Genomic DNA, 20,500 nt, shown 5'->3' on the forward strand with positions numbered 1-20,500 from the left:
GGGATGGACTATGCAGAGCTTGGGGAGGGGTTAAATGCTTGAATCTACCACCAGATAAATATGTTTTTATTCAGTATTTGCAGAGTTTGGGGGTAGTGCAGTTTTTATGCATGGAGACTTTTGGAGCAAAATTTCACTTTCATTTTGGCACACCTGTCTGTGTGGTTGTTTTCACCTGGTAATTTTGGTCAAGGTGGCCTGCCAGTGTAGTCAGGGGCCAGAGTTCAGCTCTCTTATGTGGATTATTTATCTCCTTTTCACAGATATAGCTCCCAAGAAGATGTATCCTTCTTAATCCCTGGTTACAGAGGCAACCGAGACAGGACTCACCCTTTTGTTGCCTAGAAAAACAACCAATAGCATATAGTACACTCCTATCTCCATGCATGGAGGCCCTGGTATTACCTTTCTGTGCAAAAGACAGACAGACAATTTGCAGATTACTAACTATTATTCACATTATTTAATTTCTTATGGGAGATGGTAAGTCCCTTGTTGAAAATAAGAGCACATTTCATTCAGGAATACTACATAAAGCCTTGGTACTTGTGCCTCTAAATTGTAAAGTACAGAACACATTTACAGCTAGTATAGTTTATGTAATAACATATGAAAACTCAAGATATCTTGGTGCAGGCTCATTATTCTCTAAAGCACACAGATTAAATGTCAATATTCTATAAGTGTCCACTTGCTAGTTGAAGGGACCCAACAGAGGGTAGAAAATAATATAAAGGTGTGGACAGCAACTGTGGGAGACAGTTTCTAAAGCTGCCTACCAAAGTTGTCCCACTCTAAACCCAGCATAATTTTGTTATGTTGACCTGGAGACATGGTTATAAGGGGTGGCAGGTATTTACACAGGCCCTTAGGAGCAGGGGTGTTTTCTAGCTGGTGGCAGAATGGAAAATCAGAGATGAAGCAGGAGGGAAATTGAGTGTGCCCTTGCTGGCTTGGAGATGGAGGGGCCATAGGAGGAGAAATGCGGGTGCCTTAAGGAGCTGGGAGAAGCCTCTGGCTGACAGCCAGCAAGGAAACAGGGACCTCAGTCCTAAAAATGCAAGGAAATGAATTCTGCCAACAACTTGAATGACCTTGGAAGCAGATTTCTCTCCAAAAGGGTCAGAACTTGAACTAATAAAAGTGGAGCAAGCCATTACCACAGCATTCAGTTGGTGGAAGAACTGTGCTCCGAGGTTGGGAAACTGAAGCTGCATTTTTTTTTTTTTTTTTAAGAATCCAAGGACATAGTTACATCTAATGAAGCATCTTTTTCCATCCCAATTCCCTTTAACCCCTCTCCCTGTAATACCTGCAGAATCGACCAAAACCAGCCTGCTCAGAAGCCAGATGTGCACCCTCAAGAGCTCAGCTTGTAGCAGGAAGGACGGCCTTTCCACTTCCAGCAGCTGGAACTCTCCAAATGACAGAGGCAAGCCAGAGAGGGTCTGTGTGTCAGGAAGCCCAGGCTGGCCTCCCTTTGCCAGGGTGCCTGCCCCTGAGAGAGCTGGGTATAGATACTTGAGGGGAAACAGACAGTTTTTAAGTGGATCCAGATTGCTTTCTATTCATGGGACTCTCTTATAACTCAGGTCTACCTGCCTTTGTGAACTGGATTTTCTTAGGGTGAGACTTCCGTTTACTGTGCCTGGGTGTTTAATACACACGTGGCCTGTGTAGCTATGGTGCTAGTGGTCATGCTTGTGGTCACTCCAAGGTTTGAATTTGAACATCTAATACTTCACTATAGGCTTATTTATATATTTTAAATATTACTGTACTCTAATATTTTGGATTTGTTGATTTTTAGAGAGAGAGGAAGGGACAGAGAGAGATTGATTTGTTGTTCCATTTATTTATGCATTTATTGGCTGATTCTTGCATGTACCCCAACTGGGGATCGAACCCACAACATTGGTATATCAGGACAATGCTCTAACCCACTGAGCTACCCTGCCAGGACCACAGTTGGTTTATTTTCTTCCCTTCATTCACAGGTGGCACCATCCAATGAGCTCATCCCTGGTCTAAATGTGAGGAAAATATGACTTTTCCACTCAGTTTTTATTACTATTTATAGATAAAATCATTATGGTTAAAATAGTAAATTTCTAAAAGTCTAATTCTTGTAGTACTTTTCCCCATATTTCAAATAGTTGATAAATAATAAATCCCAGACACACACATACATACAATCCAAAGTCCCCTAGGTAGTAGGACGCACCTGAGTGACAAATCACACCTGTTGTTACTCATCATAGCTTAATCAAACCTTGTGTTCTTCAGGGCTGATCTAGGTGACGTCTTTTCCTTAGTTTCAGCTAACCTGGCATATCTCCTAAGTCTGCTCCATGCACCATCTTTAAAGGGCTTATCATGTGATGATAGGATAGGAACCTTAGGCATTTAACTAGCTCACTCCCAAACACCCTTTCTTCCAAATGCTGCTGATTCAATGAGCTAATATTGCTTTCAATTAATAAATCCAAGTTTATATGAGGGTATACATTAAAACCCCCAAACACTAATTTAAAAAATAGTACCTGCAGCTAAGCAGGACCTAATAGGGATTTGGTTTTCCTACATAGAGCTGAGGAACCACAAAACAAACTATTAACAACTAAAATGTCAATCAAAGCTCCCCTGTGTAATTTGGGGGGAGTTTAATGAGGGCAACATTAAACAATCAGTGGTTAGTGGTATTCTTATTTAACATTTTAAAAATATGTTCTCTGGAGAATGAGAGAATGAGTGTGTCTCAATTTTCCCTGGAGGGAGTGAGGTAGATAAAACAATGATAGCACCGTATGTACCTATGCATTGGTCTTCAGAGTCAATCACAGGTGAATCTTGCCTGAAAACCCACTCTGACAGACTAGTGTTGTCTGAAATGTGGTCCATTTCTCAACCCTCAGTCACAACTACCTCAGACACATATGTGATCCTTTTGCATTTTGGTATAAACCCAATGTACGAGGATATTATACAGCTGCCATTTCCCCTTCCACAGAAATGAGCATCCTGCTGGCAAATGAGTATCCAGACAAATCATCAGAAAGACCAACTCCGGGAGGAAGCCAAGTTAATGACCAAGAGTGAGTGTTCTAATTTTACTAGGACAGTTTTGTTCTGTTTTCATTTGTTGTAAGTTTTAAAATGTTACACTCATGTGTTTTTAGTTCTTCAGATTTGTCTTCAGCAAACTGGCTCAAGACCAATGGCTTGGTTGCCAAGAAACTCACCATCATGGATGCCTTGTCAGTGGCAGCTGTCCCTCACAGCCCCACCTACATTCCCATTCTGGGAAAGTATGTTGCTTCCAAGGTCTTCGATGAGGTAAACTGATTTTCTATATGTCTCTGCTTGACATAGTTTTCATTTCTTGCTTAAATGAAAAGTTATCCATTTCAATGTCTTGTACAGTTGTAACAAAAATGTATTTTACCCATTGAAAAAGAACTCCTTGTAAAGGCAGTAAGAAGTGTTTTTGCTATTAAGCTAAGAAGGAACTGGCCTTTGTTAGGTTGGCAGTTCAGGATTCTCTACTTGTGAGAGGTTATGTCCTTCCTTTGCTCACCTTCTTTTCCTGAGTGCAGTGGCATCTTTACCATCATCAAAGTCTCCAAAGGAAAAAGAGAGAAAGAGGGAGGGACGGAAGGGGGGAGAGAGAGGGGGAGAGAGAAAGAGAGAGAGAGAATGTTAATAAAATGTTAAATAAGAATACCACTAACCACTGATTGGAGAGTTAGCTAGAACAAAGGAACCCTAAGAGAGTGATGAGTAACAGTCATTCATGTCCCAGGAGAAAAAGAGCTGAGAGCTTCCAGTAAGAGGGTGTGTGGTAGGGTGTGTGGAGGAAGCCAAATAAGTACTGAAGAGTTTCCATTGACTTGTGTGACAAGAAGGTCCTTGTCCTTAGCAAGAACAGATCCAGTAGAGCAGCCAGATTGCACAGGGATGGGGAACACAAAAGACATGAGAACATAAGGATTGAACTCCAGTGCTTCAATATAATAGCAACTAATGATTTAAATAGGAACACATTAGGCTTTACATTCACTAAATGAAAATAATATCCTTAAAAGACCTTATCTCGTACTGAAATATTTACAGAGGAATGGAAGGGGTTTGGGATTTGCTTCAAAATAATCTGTATGGTGAGAGCAGTGGGAGGAAGGGAGGAGTAGATAAAGCAAGATTGGCCATGAGTAGATAACAGTTATATTTGGATAATAAGACTATTGAGTGGGGGAGGCTCATTCTACTATTCTGTCTTCTTTTTTACATATTTGAAATTTTTCATAATAAAAAGTTGGGGGGAAATCAAAGGCAGGAAAATTTTTTTTTAAAAAGAGCTTTATCTAATTGGTCTTAAAATAGCTGAGATTTGATGTATTTGGAAGAAGTGGATGAATTGATGAGTTTATGTTATACCCATTTAACAAATTATACCTATGGCCTTCAAAGCATCCTGGTTGACATGACCAATGGCTCTTGTTCTGGAGGTTGTGTGTGATCACTTGGGCTGGGTTCCTGATGACTTTGCCTTAAGGTGAATGGTCTTGTCCCTGGCTGTCATTTTGTGACTGGCAGATTCTATTTATACCTCCAGTGAACTCTAACCTGATTAGTCAACTTATCACTTGAACTTGACTTTTTCCAGAAACAGCAGAGAGAAACTGAGCACTGATTTATTTCTTCCAGGGAGTTTGGTGACAGCTTCTCATATTCTGTGGATTTATTTTATTAAATTCTTGAGTTATATTTAGAATAAAGTATATTTAGTGAACTCTCCCTGGAAATAGAATTTTCCTATGCTTATCATGTCTCCTTCTAAGCCTCTCAATAAGCCAAGATACATAGAGAGTAAATTTCTCTAAAAACAAACATGGTAGGGTAGGCAAACATAAGAATAAAATCAAAGGGAGAAGCCATAAAGGAAAGATTTATAGATTGAATAAATAAAAATGTTATTTTGAATAAAAACATATAAATATAATTAAAGCAGATCTCTGAAAGATATTGGGGGAAAAAACAGCAACACACAGTTGAGGAAATAGAAACTAAAATAAGAAGTTCTAGTTCTTGTGATGTGTGGAAAGTGTAGAGTGAAGATGCAGAAGGGTCCCCTAACCCAGCTTCAGATGTCGAAGAAGTGTTCAGACGTGGCCGTGACAGTTCAGTCCAAGTCCAGGCCTGGGGGAAAGAAGGAGTTATGAAGGTGAGGAGGTGAGGAGAAGTGTCCTAGGCAGTGCAGGAGCATATAGGGAAGTCTAAGGGTCAGAGAAAGTTTGTCATTCCAAAGAAAGTTTAGTGTGACTGGAGGAAAGTGTCAAAGCTGGGGAAGGAAGGGCCTTGATTGAGTTAAGGACTTTGAATGTCATCCTGAGGGGAAGTGATTTTTTATAGGGGAGAGAAAAGATCAATTTTGGGCTTTGGCTGCTATCTGTACAATGGTTAGAGGGGCCTGAGGCTGGGAAGGTGAAGGGCAGTCAGGAGGCAAGGTCAAGGTGGCTGTGACCCAGGTGGTAACACTGGGGATGGATGCAAGGCAATTTATAAAGTCAAGTGGACAAGACCAAACCACATGGAGCTGAGAGAGAGGAAAATGCCAAGAGTGAAATTTAAGAAGGAAAAATTGGGAGGAAGAATAGTGAGGCTTCTGGTCTTCAAAAGAACATTCTAGTCTTCTGACTCTAGAAAGCAAAGCCACAGAAAGAGAACCAACATTTTTCAAGTGCATTTTACCATGGGGCATGTGCTTGGTGCCTTTTGTGGCATTGTATGGCCTCATCACAAGCTTGTGGGTAGGTCGCACACCACCCAGAGTGCTTCATTATTGATAGTAAGAGCAAGACCATGATGATGATAGAAATATACTGTAATGAATTCCAATTTCATCCTTACGGCCCATTTACATCTTTTATTCCTTAATATTTTCTCTGACTTTATAAGAGACTGTTGACTGTAAATGGGAAAAATAGGAAAACAATAATCTAAAAACATGTCCCACTTAGTGGGCTATATAGGTTTTTGAAACTTGGACCTAATATTTTATGAAAAAGTAGACAAAAACTGGAATAGAGCTGAAAAGAAAAAATGAACCTTAACCCACTTCACTGAGAATTTCAATTGACTCTTACTCCTATGTTCTGTGCACAGCTGCATTCATCTGGGTGGAATTGTAAAGCAATGTTTGGCTTTGTCCCCAACTCTTTGTTTCATTCATGACTTATGTGTGGGCTCTTTCTTCTTCTGGAACACAATGCTGTTTTGGTTTTCAGTGTTTCCTGGAGCAGCATCAAATTTGTCACCTTGGAAATTGAGCAGAGAGGTTGCCCTAGCAATTCTCCATTACAAGATGCTAACTGGCAGTTTTAGTTTCCAGTGGGCCAGATAATTGTATCTTAGCTCTTTCAAAAAGATTCACTCATTGTCAAGCCATATACAGAATAAAACTGTTTTAATTATTTGATGAATCTAGAATTTGAAGCTCTTTATTGCCATTTTTTTTTTTTTTTAAATAATAAAACCAAAATAATTTGGGAACATCAGTCTGTATTGTTGGAAAGTCTAAATCTTCATCATCACCAACACAATGTCTTTAACAGCATCCCATCAAGACTTCTTGTTTTGTCCTAATTTGGATTCAGCAGACAGCTTTGTGGTCACATAGCCTTGGCTTACACCCCAGCTCATTTACTCCTGATGGGCCATGGCAGGCCTCTAATCTAGTACGAGAGGGGTCCTCACACTAGGGTCTGAGTGAAGCATCTGATATCATCAGAGTAGTTCATTTAAAACTTAGTAACCCATTAAGGTGGCTATCCATCTCATCATTTGGCTAGAAGAGAAGGTTCAGTGCAAAGAGGTTAGAGATACGGTGAAAGGCCTGGCACTTGTTACTTTCAAATATAGTGGCATTCAACATAATTTTTCTATCGATAGGAAAGCTTACTTCAATTAAAAATTCAAAAGCACAGTTATCACAAAAGCTACATATATTCACTGTGTGAAAAAATTAGAAAATATAGTTGAGTGAAAAAGAAACAATAGTTGTAATTCCACCACAGACGAATCACTGGTGGCTGGCTGGCTATATCTTTTCACTATGTGTGTGTCCTTTGTTCTTTTTGCTTTACCAAAATGAAATCAAACTGAATATACTGTTTTGTACCCTCATTTTTACTCAGTAGTCTGTTGTGAACATTTTTCCAACAAATGTGTACCTAGTATACCATTTTAATTAAAATTTAAACCATCTTTTATATTCTAAAAGTTTAGATTGAAAAATGTAAGAAGTGCCCTGGTCAAGCGACTCAGCTGGTTGGTGCGTTGTACCATACACCAGAGGTTGTGGGTTCAATCCCTGGTCAGGGTGTGCATGACGGGCAACTGATCAATGTTTCTTTCTCACATTGATGTTTCTGTCTCTCTCCCTGCCTCTCTCTAAAAATCATTAAACATATCCTCGGGTGAGGATTAAAAAAATGTAAAATGTAATCTATGCTGTAATCTACAGTGTAGTAAGTAACATATTTTCATGGGTTTATGAATGATCTTTTCGGCACACTGCTAGGACAGTTAATTTTGTGGCCCTGCCTTCATTTTGCTCTTTGGAGAATGGAGGTAATGCAGTTAGAAAGGTGTGAGCACTTTACAGTTTGGACAACTGCACTATCTATCTGTACTCAGAGTTATCCATCTGGGATATGCGTTTGCATTTTCATTGCACATGTCCAGTCTGACCTTTCTTGGCCAATCTGGCAGCAAGCTCTGGAAACTCATTGGAAGAGCTGATTTTACTGGAAAAAAAAGTAGTTGATGAATTCAGTCAGGAATGAACAATAAATATATAAATACCAGTTTCACACTATTTTCTCATTTCAAAAGGGGCATTGTGGGATTGCTTATAAACACAGAATGTTGTCAGGTAAAATTCTGCCTGCACTACTTTAGCAACTAATAGCTACATGCACAGTTCTATATTCTGCTTTCTTTTATTGTTGTGGTTGTTAATCCTCACCTGAGGATATTTTTTCCATTGGTTTTTAGAGAGAGTAGAAGGGAGGGAGGAGGAGAGAGAGAGGGAGAGAGAAAGAGAGAGAGATGTGAGAGAGACACATCAATTGGTTACCTCCCACACTTGCCCTAACAGGGCCAGAGGTTTGAACCTGCAACCCAGGTACCTGCGCTTGACTGGCAATTGTACCCACAAGCCTTCAGTGTGCAGGCCAGTGCCCTAACCACTGAGCAACACCAACCAGGGCTGTATTCTGCTTTCTTTATTTAGCATATGTTTTGAACATATTTCCTTGTAATGACCATTTTTGGATGATTTTAATGGTTGTACTAATATTCAATAATATGAGTTACTACAATTTATTTAACTATTACCCCAATTATTGGGCAGTTTACTTGGAATTTTAAGAATGCCTGTTTTCCTATATCTTTGCTATCATGTAGAACAGTAACATTAAAAAAAACTTTGCCAATTGCTATGTGGAATAGTATTTTAATTTTCTATTCTTTTATTATTTAAGGATAGTTTTCTTATGTGAGCTAAATATCTTTCTTAAAATCCTGTTCACATTATTCATACACTCAGCAAACACCTCTTTAAAAATAGCAAAGTTACACTCATCTCATACCTCAGTTACCAAGGATTCAAATTTGGTGGGATCCAAACTTAATTATGTTTTGCAATATAGATGAACTTTAAAAAATTTTGAGCCTTGGCCATTATTTTAATTTGTATATAATTTTAGTCTTTCATATGTCCAACAAATGGTTAATTTACATATGTATTATACTAGAAACTAGTATTTTTAAAAGGAATAAAGAACTACAGAGTTTAGCAGAGAGGCAAGTCATATAACAAGAAGTACATGTATAAATATATTTATACAGGACTTGAATGAGAAAATATGTAGAGTGCCTAGTGTTTGGCAGAGAGTAAAGAATAAACACTATTATCATTATTGATAAAACTATTCCTAAGTACAGTGGTTCCTTTAGGGTGTCTCTGGTCTAACAGTAGGAAAAGTGCTAACAAAATCAGCCCAGATTAGCTGTCCATGAATTCTAGAAATTTCTTCTGCTTTTATGATCATTGTCTGTTTCCTTCCTCTCTCCCCCCCTCTAGTTAAAATCTTCTCACACAGGGTTCATATCAATTTGGTAAGGTTTTTAGATTAACCTCAAGAGAACTGAAGTAGGTTATACCTCGAGACTCCCTTGTGTTATCAAATCTTGTCTAGAAGGGTCTCTCATTACTTGGCTATGCTTAATTTGCATTATGAGAGGTAGTAAGTAAACTGTTTCAAGGGAGGTGTGATCAGGTGGTTTTATTTCCTCTCAAATAGAGCTGCCAGTTTCTTCATTAACCACACTCCTCCCTGCTGCTTCCTGACAGCACTGGGTGGCCATGATTCTCACCTCCCAAGACCCTGTGAGACTGCTCCTTATGACCTCATAGTCACACTAAATTTGACATCATAAAGAGACTATCCCATGGGACCTCCAGTGACCACCATGTTGTGAAAACTAAGACCACAGACTGAAGGTGTGGAGTATGACTTTGTCTTTCCCTAAATCTGCATGCACACGAGCCAGAACTGCACAAATCTGAGCTGCTACCACACTGAAGTACACTATGGCCATGCAAGGCATGAGATCCAAGTCTACAAAAGAGGGAAGTAGAATGTTAAATGCTGAGTTTTCTTAAGTACATGAAGTGAGAGGTCAAGCTGATCATGGTGAAGTGGGATAAGGCTGCTACACGTTTTGTGGTGGTGATTTGTAATTAAGCTGTATAAGATGACAGACTTGGAGGGCTATTCATAGACTTCTAAAGGTTTTTTATCCTCGGGGGTGATAAAAAAGTAAGGGTCTTTTGTTGAAATTGTTTTTCCCTTCTCTGGGAATTATGTGATATGTAGCTCTATTTTGAAAGATTTTTTTTTCTCTAAGCTTCATTCAGTTTTCAAAGGCCAGTGGACCCACTGCTCTGGCTCCTGCCTTTGACAAAGACTGTCAGAAGTTACATACACACTGAATTCATGTGTCTGACAAGTAGGGTGGTTTGACTATGTGGCCTCTTAACTTTGTGATTTTCAGTTTTCTGAATCTTTGCCTATTTTCTTGTTGGTTTTGATCTTCATGTTTTAATTACAAGATTAATACATGTAGTTTTCAATTTCAAAGTCTGTTTTTTCCAAAAGAGATTTATTTTATTATTTAAAATATTGTTTTTCCCATTTGTTTCTTCTTATGGCACTCTATACTTTTATATGACTGTTACATCTTTGAACAATCTAATAATTAATCTTAATCCTAACTAATATAAAGTCATTGTTAGATGGCTTATAAGTTAGTTTCTTCTCAAGTGAATTGACATTCTGACTTGATTTGCTCAGCTATTATTTTTGGTGAGTGTGTGTGTGTGTGTGTGTGCGCGCGCATGCTTTGGAATTTTAGTATGCTATGCTAGCTAGTTTTAACAAGATTTTTTTAAACTGCTTTTTTCTTCTTCTTCTGTTTTGCACTTGCCTAAATCCATCCTCTTGAGCTGCCTCATTGGCATTTAGAGCTCTCTTTCCATGGTGATACTGGAACATCATAGATTCAGGAGGTGGATCATAGATTCAGTGCCCTCTCTCACTAGACTGGGCCTTCCTTCAGGGATGAAAGACCCTGATACCAGTGCTGACTTCAGGCACTGAGCCTGCCTTGGGCCTTTGTTCTGCACACAGAGCACTCATAATCCCACTTGCTGTGCAGGGGTTGAGCTCCATTGTCCCTGCCATCTCTGGACAGAGTCAGCACACCCACAGCTCAGCCCTGCTCATTTGTTCAGTTTTGTTCAACTGTGTCTCTGGAAATCTATCAATCATGCATCTTTTTCCTTCTTGCCTATGTATTTTACTTTAAACAATAACAAAACAATTTTTGTAAGATTTTAGAGGCAAGGGGGAACAAAAGCATGAACTATATTGTCTTGATTGATTGAAAGTAAAAATTACTTTTTAAAAACAATTCCCCACATTCCCAAGACACCTATATGCCCCTTGTGGTTGGAATCAGGTACATTTTTGAAATGATACTGTAGCTTAGTATTCTCCTGTTAGACTTTCTTTTTCTTCCTTGTTTAAATATTAAGATATGGAATATGCCTTTTTGCGAAACTATATTTATTTATCAACAAATATTTGTTGAGGGCACACTATGTGCCACGCACTGTTCTAGGTGATAGGAATACAGTAGTGACTAAAGCAAAGTCCCTGCCCTGGTGGAGCTTACATTGTGCTAGAAGGAGATGGGTGTTACACAAACAGATAAATGTACAGTATTACAGGTACTGTTGAGATGGCATGGAGTCAGAGGCATCCCCAGCCCGGAAGGAAGGAAGGAAACACCAGGTGCAGACAGAAAGAACTCAGAAAGAAGCCTCGTACTCTGCTCTTCCTATAGAATGTCGTGCCATTGACCACTGAGCCTTCTCCATTGGACATGCATAAGAACCTCTTATAAGCCAATAGGAAAATGGTCAAAAGATGTTAACTATCATAAGATATTCTCAAGAGAAAATTAAATGCAAATTAGATATATGAAAAAGATGTTTAACCCAACTAGTAATTTACAAGTAGCAACAATGAGATCCTATTTCTTATTGCTCACTCTCATCAATTTGAAAGAGGTTCATGAAGATAACACTCAGTTCTGACAACAGTTTCCCAAAACAGTTTTTCTTTTCTTTTCTTTTCTTTTCTTTTCTTTTCTTTTCTTTTCTTTTCTTTTCTTTTCTTTTCTTTTCTTTTCTTTTCTTTTCTTTTCTTTTCTTTTCTTTTCTTTTCTTTTCTTTTCTTCCTTTCCTTTCCTTTCCTTTCCTTTCCTTTCCCTTTCCCTTTCCCTTTCCCTTTCCCTTTCCCTTTCCCTTTCCCTTTCCCTTTCCCTTTCCCTTTCCCTTTCCCTTTCCCTTTCCCTTTTCCTTTTCTTTTTCCTTTTCTTTTTCTTTTCTCGTGGTGGTGGTGATTTTTTAAATGTGTAGTTTTTGGAAGAAAAAGATTACCAATGCTATCTTTGATTCTTGTCTCCTTCTTAATGACTTTCTATATTTTCTAATTTTCTACAGTTATATTAATCTTATAGTCAGAAAAACGTGCTGTATAGCCATGTGGATCCATTTTTGAAAGTACACATTAGCCTATCCAATGACGCTTTCCTGTGTTATTGCTGTAGGTGTTCCCTTTGGCACACGTGTGCAATGACACGAACAAGATGACATTAATTAACCCCCACGGATTCAAGCTCAATATCTACAAGCAAAAAGTGGAACAGGCAATTAAATCCTATGAAAAGTGAGTGTTACTCGGGCTGCTTGCTCATGGCTGTGGGATTGGTTTGTTTGGGCTTGTTTTCCCCTGTTTTAGCTTAGATTTTTCATCTGGAGCAACGGTTTAAAACTCGTCCACAAGGAATATCAAATTCAGTAGCAGCTGCCACAAACACAGACACTTCTGTGTGCCAGACTCTGCGTTAAGTACCTCACCCCTATATGTCCAACAGAGTTTCAAACTGTCTTCCCTTTCCCAAACCTATAGAAACCTCATGTTTCCACGTGATCTTTAAACTTTCCACTTTAGCAGAGTGGACTTGGTCATTTTGGTACCTAACATTTTGTAAAGTGACTAGTAAAACCCCACAATAATGAGATAGTGGAGATAATATGGGTGCTAGTATGTAAACAGTCTTTGTATCAAGATCCAGAAGGTGATCAAGTTGACTGCAGTGAAGATTATACTCTTAAATGGTCCCTGTGTCAGTGCTGAGGTAGGGGCCTTTCTTCACAAGGACAGCTGACTCAGTCTCGCCTGTCCTAGCTCTCTCCTCACCTCCCACCCCACCCAGCACTTAATTAATCCTTGGTGCACAGCACTTCACCTTTGACCATGCCTGGCTTCTCCAGGCAAGCCTGTGCTTGGTTCTAGAAGCTGTGCAACTGGGTTTTCAATTCCCACCACAATGAAATAGAGTACACAAAAATTAGCGCTGTGTCCTGGGCAGACATACATTGGTTTATTGTCATTGTGCAGTGAGTCTAGCATGTGTTCAAAAGAAGTATAAAGCCTGACCCCTGCATGAGGGGTGCACAGTCCAGCAGAGACTGGCCTCCCCCCACGCCCATCACAGGCCTCTCCAATCTCCCCTGGAGTTTTGGGTTTTTATCTGCCCTTCGTTTCTCTTACAGGCAGGATGAACTACACCAGGGCTCACCCTTCCCTGTGGGCCTGAAACTGCTCTGTTGTTAGTCCCTCACACTGGCCCTGTCCCTTTCCTCTGCCTCTTCCTCTGCTCCAGGCAGGCCTCCAAGCTCTGCTGCTCCTCTTCTTCTCCCCCAGCTGGCCTCTTGCATCCTCCTCATGAGGCCTCCCCCCAGTAACTTTCCATCACCCACTATGTGCGGCCTTCAGAGCACTCGCAGACGTGTGAGCTCCCAGTGGCGGGAGCTTGGTAGCCTTGCTTTCCCCTTTGTCTCCTCTTCCTAACGGATGCCACTATACACACACACACACACACACACACACACACACACACATACACATATATTTGACTATTGGAATTTAATTTGAAAAAAAAAAGAATTTAATTTGAATTTGATCTAATTCAAGTTTAGTCATTAAAATTTTTCAAATTCAGTTATTTGAAATGTAATATAATAATAATTATTCATATTATAATTTAATTTTCTTGAGTCATTCAAATATGTGACTTCTCTAATTACCTACCTGGTCTGTGAGCGACTGGTGCAGGGCCACAGGCTGGGGAGCTGAGGCCAGACAATTCTGGGTTTCCCTCGTGCCTCTGATATCTACTTGGCAAGTCACGTGACAACCACAGGCTTTCCCCCTCTCGTTCCTGAATCTGCTGATCCTACAAGAACCATAAGTAGATGGCATTTCATTCATTTATACAGCTCTTCCCAAGGATTTCCAGAAGACGAGGACTCCTCCTTTCCAGGTGGGAGAGTGCTTTTCCCTAATAGGAAAGCCAAGAACATAGTGATTTGCCCATTTCTTCCTTTCCAGGGAGTGAATCTAGAAAAGCCTTTTAGTGCCCTTAGAGAAATAGTACACCAGGTTGTTATTATTGATAATAATATTAAATCTAATGTGACTAATATTTAATATTGATTGAATTTGTATTAATTATTTAGTGTTAGTAACTTGATGATTATATTAAATGAATTATTTATTTAATATTATTTAATAATATTAACATTAACATTACTATTATACAGAATAAGCTTCCTGATCTTTTGCATTCAATAGTATTTAAGAACTTTGTTGGTATAAGTGTCAATACCCTTTTCTACCTTGTTCCACCTTCCTAAAGACATGCATAATGTGAAAAGTAATGAAGCATGATTTACTCTCACACCATCCCCAATATAGCATTTCTAAGGTGTTTCCCACCATAAGTAAGCCAGACATAACTTGTATGGTTGGGGATAACCAGGCAAATGGGAAGCTCACAACCCTTTGGCCAACAGTGATGTACACTAGCTATTTTGGTCACACTTAGTGTCTATGTGTGGGAGTACTTCTGTTCCAACATTTTAAGAATGGAGGTAGCAATTTTGGCTTTCTGTGTCTGATAGAAGCTTGGAGTGGAGATTGCCAGGGCTGGCTGGATTCTAGACTAATTTTTCTGAAGCTCCTTTTGATTGTGAGTCTGAAGTCAAGGTTGCAGCCCCCAGATCCACAGGAGGAGCACCAGTTCTAAGCTGGCTCTGGGACCATGTTAGTAACCACTGCTTACAATCTCCAAAATGATCGGCTGCTGCCTACACTTCTGAAGTGTCATTAGTGACAAGTTGCTTTGCAAATGGAACCAATTCTTGGTACATATAGTTTGTGAAGCAGAGATATAGAAAAATGGTGAATGTAACTCCTCAAGCAGATTTCATTCTTCTAATATAAGCAAAGAGGAAAACTGAGCAGTAACACCCCTGAGTCAAGGGGCTGGACCAGCCATAGAGAAACCCTCCTATCCAGTGCCCTCAGTACTGGCTAGGGACTTCCCACAGTCTCCCCCATCATTGGTGGTGGAGCTAACATTAACACACCCTTGGTTGTCCTCAGTTCGCACTCACCCATTTTTCCTGCCCTGTGTGCTTTGCAATATTTCAGTAAAGATGGAAAATAAGGCAGTAGGCTGTTAAGTGTTGGTGGAAGAGGGAGATTAAAGATAGCAGTGGACTGAGTGGAAGGAAGCTACACTGACACTCTCCTGGGACCAAACTGGAATTACAACTAAAATATAGAAAAACCATCCTGAATAATCAACTGCAACTGAAGACAAGCTGGAGAGCACCCTCATAACCAAAGAGGAAAAGTGGAGACCACAAAGAGACTGGTAGGAAGTGTGGAGGTGCAAGAGGACTGGCTGGGCTCCCACAGGCAGTAGCTGAAGGTCTAGAGGGATATCTCAGCTGTGGGGGGGGGGTTCCCACTGATGACTCTGGGGCCTAAACCCCAGGCTGGGCTGCCCAGCCAAGAGCACCAGAACTGAGAAGGGTGTTCACATAACATCTGGCTGTGAAAAGCAGCCAGGTTTCTGTGTGCCAAGGAGAAACAGCTAGAAATGCAGGCACCCTCTCAAAGAGCCAATGCACAAAGTTTTGTGTGCAGCCACTCACCTTGGGCTCCAGCAACGGGAGGACAGAGTGGACTGGAGCTGTGTGAGGAGAATCTAGGGTTGTGGGCTCTGGAGATAGAACTCAGAGGACACCCCTCTGGATTCCTGTGCCGAGTCATTCCCCCAAACTTCAGAGGACATCTTTCCCAGGCAGACATTTATCTTCCAAACAGCTCTTGCCCAAAGGGGAAGTAATTGCCCACCCTTCAAGAAAACCTCTCCCCTTGCCCATGGAATTTCTACATCCTGAGGCTCATTAAGAGAATCAGATTAATCAGCCTGCAGGCAGAGACAGACCTCAGAGTGCTTTGAGTCTTTGCCTGATCTGCTTCTGGATCCGGGCCTTGGAAAAGCAAACTTTGGTGTGCATCTTGGTCCTGTCTAAATGCACCCAGCCCCAATAGAGGGGACCTCAAGCCAAGGGTTGTTGATAGCTCCAAATGGGGTACTCAAGGCCAGTCATAAACAGCATCTGACATTGGCCTGCAGCAGAGACCATTCAAAAAGACTGAGTGTCCTAGCTGCCCTACCTAATACAGAGAAACAAACCCAAATAGGCAGCCAAAATGGGGAGACAAAAGAACAAGCCCCAAATCAAAGAAACAGAGAAGTCTCCAGAAAAAGAGCTAAATGAAATGGAGAAAAGCAATCTATCAGATATATAGAGTTCAGAATACTGATTGTAAGGATGCTCAACAGCATGAAAAAAGATATGGAAACTATGAAAAGTGACCAGTCAGAAACGAAGAATTACATAGCAGAAATAAAAAATACATTGGAAAGAATAAACAGCAGGTTAGAGAAAGCTGAGGACTGGATCAGTGAATTAGAAGACAGGGTAGAAAAAAATCACTGAATCAGAGATCCAGAAAGAACAAACAATAAAAAAACTGGAGGACAGTCTAAGGGAACTGCGGGACAACATGAAATGTAACAGTATTCAAGTGACAGAAGAGGTCAAAAGTAAGCAAGAGTTAGAGAACCTGTTTGAAGAAATAATGGCAGAAAACTTCCCTAACCTGGTCAAGGAAAAGTCACACAAGTTCAGAAGGCACAGAGAGTACCAAGCAAGAAGAATCCAAAGAGGCCCACACTCAGACACATCATAATTAAAATGCCAAAAATTCAAGAAAAAGAGAGAACATTAAAGGCAGTAAGAGAAAAGCAATGTGTTACCTACAAAGGAGCTCCCATAAGGCTGTCAGTTGACTTCTCATCAGAAACTCTATAGGCCAGAAGGGAATGGCATGAAGTATTCAAGGTAATGCAAAACAAGGACCTGAAACCAAGACTACTCTATCCAAAAAGACTATCATTCAAAATAGGTGGTGAAATAAAGAGCTTCCCAGGCAAAAAAAAAAAAAAAAAAGCTAAAGGAGTTTATCCACAACAAACCAGCATTGCAGGAAATGTTAAAGGGACTGCTGTAATAAGAAACAGAGAGAGAAACATAGACATAAAGAATTAAAATGGCAATAAATAAGGACCTATCAGTAATAACCTTAAGGACTTTAAGGGAGACATCAACAGCAATACAGTCATAGTCATGGACTTGAACACCCTGCTGACTTCACTGGATAGGTCTTCCAAACAAAAAGTCAACACAGAAACAGTGACTCTAAATGGCACACTAGATCAAATGGATTTAATTGATATTTACAGAACATTTCACCCCAAAGCTGCAGGATATACACTTCTCTCAAGTGCACATGGGTCATCCTCAAAGATAGACCACATGTTAGGACACAAAACCAGTCTCTACAAGTTCAAGAAGATTGAAATCAAGCATCTCAGATCACAATGGCATGAAATTAGAAATCAATTATAGTAAAAACACTCAAAAACATTCAAATACATGGAAGCTAAATATCATGTTATTAAACAATGAATGGGTTACCAATAAGATCAAGAAAGAGATAAAAAATTCTTGGAAACAAATGAAAATGAACACACAACCACCCCAAATCTATGGGACACAGCAAAAGCAGTTCTTTTTTAAAAAAAAAATAAAAAAAATCTTTATTAATTTCAGAAAGAGGAAAGGAGAGGGAGAGAGAGAGATAGAAACATCAGTGATGAGAGAGTCATTGATCAAGCCCGCAACCCGGGCTTGGGCCCTGACTGGGAATCGAACCCCGATCGCCTGGACCCCAGGTCGACGCTCAACTGCTGAGCCACACCCAGCTGGGCAGCAAAAGCAGTTCTAAGAGGGAACTTCATAGCACTACAGGCCTACCTCAAAAATCAAGAAGAATTTTTAGTGAACTATCTAACCCTAGAAGCATGGAACAGACTGATGAATCTCAGTGGGAAGGCGGGGGTGGGAGAGTGGGTGGGGAGAGATTAGTCAAAGAACTTATATGTATATATGCATAACCCATGGACACAGACAATAGTGTGGTAAAGGTCTGGGGGGTGGATATGGTGTGGAGGGGATCGATGAGGGGAAAAAACAGGGATATCCATAATACTTTCAACAATAAAGACAAGTTAAATAATAATAAATAAATTTTTTATAAAAAGAAAATAGGTAACAGAGGTGATGAAATGTGCTCTTGGAAACATTTTTTCTAAAAGATGGAATTCAAAGTAGACATGCTGAGTAATTGTACACACATTCACTAATTGTTTCTCAGCCTGCCAAGGCTTGCCCTTCTCTGGAACCAGGAGGCAATGAACATAAGGTTATTCCTGGTCACTTTAGACAGGTGTGGGCAAAAGCAAACACACTGTGTCATTGTGACAGCCTTTTGAGCCAATAAAGCTACTGTAATAATCATAACCTGCACATCTTTTTCCATATGAACAACTGTACACCTAATTTTGCCCACTCCTGTCCATACATCTCAGTTTCTTCAGCGCCAAGTTGGGTAGTGTTATTCTTATTTTATCGACAAAAAATAGAGTTTCAAAAAGTCGCTTAACACAGGGTCACACAACGGCCAGTGGAGACCCTGAGATTTGAACCCAGACCCATGTAGCTCTAATCCCTGCTCCACACTTCCAGCCTCCCTAGTACATCGCCTCCACTGTCAAGGTTTAGATTTAAGAGGGGTTTTAAATGAAGATTTTTTTCTAGAAAAGCACACACACGCACGTGCACGTACACACGCACACAAATCCAAAATACATCCTATGAATCATTTTTAAGTCTCAGAAGCCCTGATCATTGTTCATTACATGTTCATTACATGAACCACATGATTAAAGAAACAATTTTCAAATAGGCCCCAAAGAACCAAAAACTTCAAATGAGATAGAAGCACTGAGATGGCTTATTTCCTACTTCCCAACTCTCTATCACCTATAGAGCATCTGCGCGTGTCAGACACACTACATTGTTGAGTCCTCACAGTAACACTGGGAGGGGGTACTATTATCCCCATTCCACAGAAAAGTTTCGCCCAAAGTCTAGGAAGAGGAGAAGCTAAATGAGCTCTGGATCCAGGTGGTCTGGCTCCCAAGTCTGTGCATATCATGCCAGCCCCCCTTTCTGTGACCTCACCAAGCTCATGGCAGGAGGTCAGGGCAGGATAACACCCCCAAAGTGTGTTCCTAGAGCCCTAGCACTCATGCTGGGGCCAGTGGTTAGAAGAATACCTCGTGAAGGGTGACAAATTCTCCCACCTCATTTTACTGAAGCAGTTTTTTTCACGGAATACCAGCTCACAACCCCTGGAGCATGCACTCCAGAAAGCCTGGGGTAATGACGTGGATAATGATGTAGCTGTACAGAACTGGCTGACACCTCTGAAAGAAGCATCCCTGGTTAGTAACGAGGGGGAGCTCCACCTACCCTATAGGAACCATCGATGCTCCAGCTCCTCCTTCTTAGGTTGATGAGCATCTCTGCAAACATGTTTGGTGATGAGGTTTAGTCTCAGCACCGCCAATTAGCTGTGCAGGGTGAGCAAGGCACTTCATTAGTCTGCCCCTCCCAGAGGCTTCATTTGGAAAACAAGGTCTCTAAAGTGTGACCCACTCCTGTTCTGTACGACCCTATTAACCTCCTTTGCTTGGAGAATCCAGGCAGAAGAATGTCTTCAGGGACAAGTTAAGGGCACGCTTATTTTTACTTTGGAAGAAAAATAGTGGGTGTTAGAAACATCTTCATGCAGAGATAAGGAGGACCAGTTTGTTTACTGCCTTTTCCCAGCCTGGTTTTACCTGATTGAGCTGAGAGCTGCAGCCTCCTTTGCCGTGTAACTTGACTGCCATAAAGCCACAAAGCTTCTGAGTGATGCTAAGGGAGGGAGCACGCGAATCCCTCCTTAAGCACACGGCCGTGGTATGTGCAGTGGTGATGGCAGCTGGCCTGGGCTCTCCCTGCAGTGCCTTTCGGACGGAACCTGGGCTCAACCTTTTGCTATGAAATGATGTATTGGTACTAAGTAATTGTTTTTAATTTTTTTGAACAGGCGCTTGAATAAAATTGTTTGGCGAGCATTATCTCAAGAGGAAAAAGAAAAGTAAGCCAGTTCCTCTTTTTTTAATAAAATTTTGGTGACATCCACATAACCTACAACTAGCTTTTTTAAAGTGAACAATTCAGTAGTATTTAAATTGTTCAAAATGTTGTACAAACCACTACCTCCCTCTAGTTTCAAAACTGTTCTGTGACCTCAGAAAAACACCTGTATCCATTAAGTAACCCTTCCCCATCCCTTTCTTCCCCTCTGTCTCTAAATTTGCCTGTTCTGGATATACCATATAAAAGGAATCATACATATCATACATCATGTGACTTTTTGTGTCTGGCTTCCTTTACTTAGTTAATGTAAAAACTTGATGTTTTCAAGGT

The 20,500-nt window shown here is 40.4% G+C and overlaps 1 protein-coding gene across 1 annotated transcript in view; it reads left to right on the plus strand.

Moving 5' to 3' along the window:
- Positions 1-20,500, plus strand: part of VWA3B (von Willebrand factor A domain containing 3B) — a 137,088-nt gene that overhangs the window by 87,104 nt on the left and 29,484 nt on the right. Inside the window, exons 16-20 of the mRNA XM_087823772.1 lie at positions 1,319-1,468; positions 3,011-3,095; positions 3,180-3,336; positions 12,241-12,359; positions 20,118-20,168. Of these exons, the coding sequence (XP_087679898.1) occupies positions 1,319-1,468; positions 3,011-3,095; positions 3,180-3,336; positions 12,241-12,359; positions 20,118-20,168 (562 nt within the window). The remainder of the gene's footprint in view (positions 1-1,318; positions 1,469-3,010; positions 3,096-3,179; positions 3,337-12,240; positions 12,360-20,117; positions 20,169-20,500) is intronic.

The sequence above is a fragment of the Miniopterus natalensis genome, chromosome 13 (assembly GCF_054644295.1).
Source record: "Miniopterus natalensis isolate mMinNat1 chromosome 13, mMinNat1.hap1, whole genome shotgun sequence".
Lineage (NCBI taxonomy): Eukaryota > Metazoa > Chordata > Mammalia > Chiroptera > Miniopteridae > Miniopterus > Miniopterus natalensis.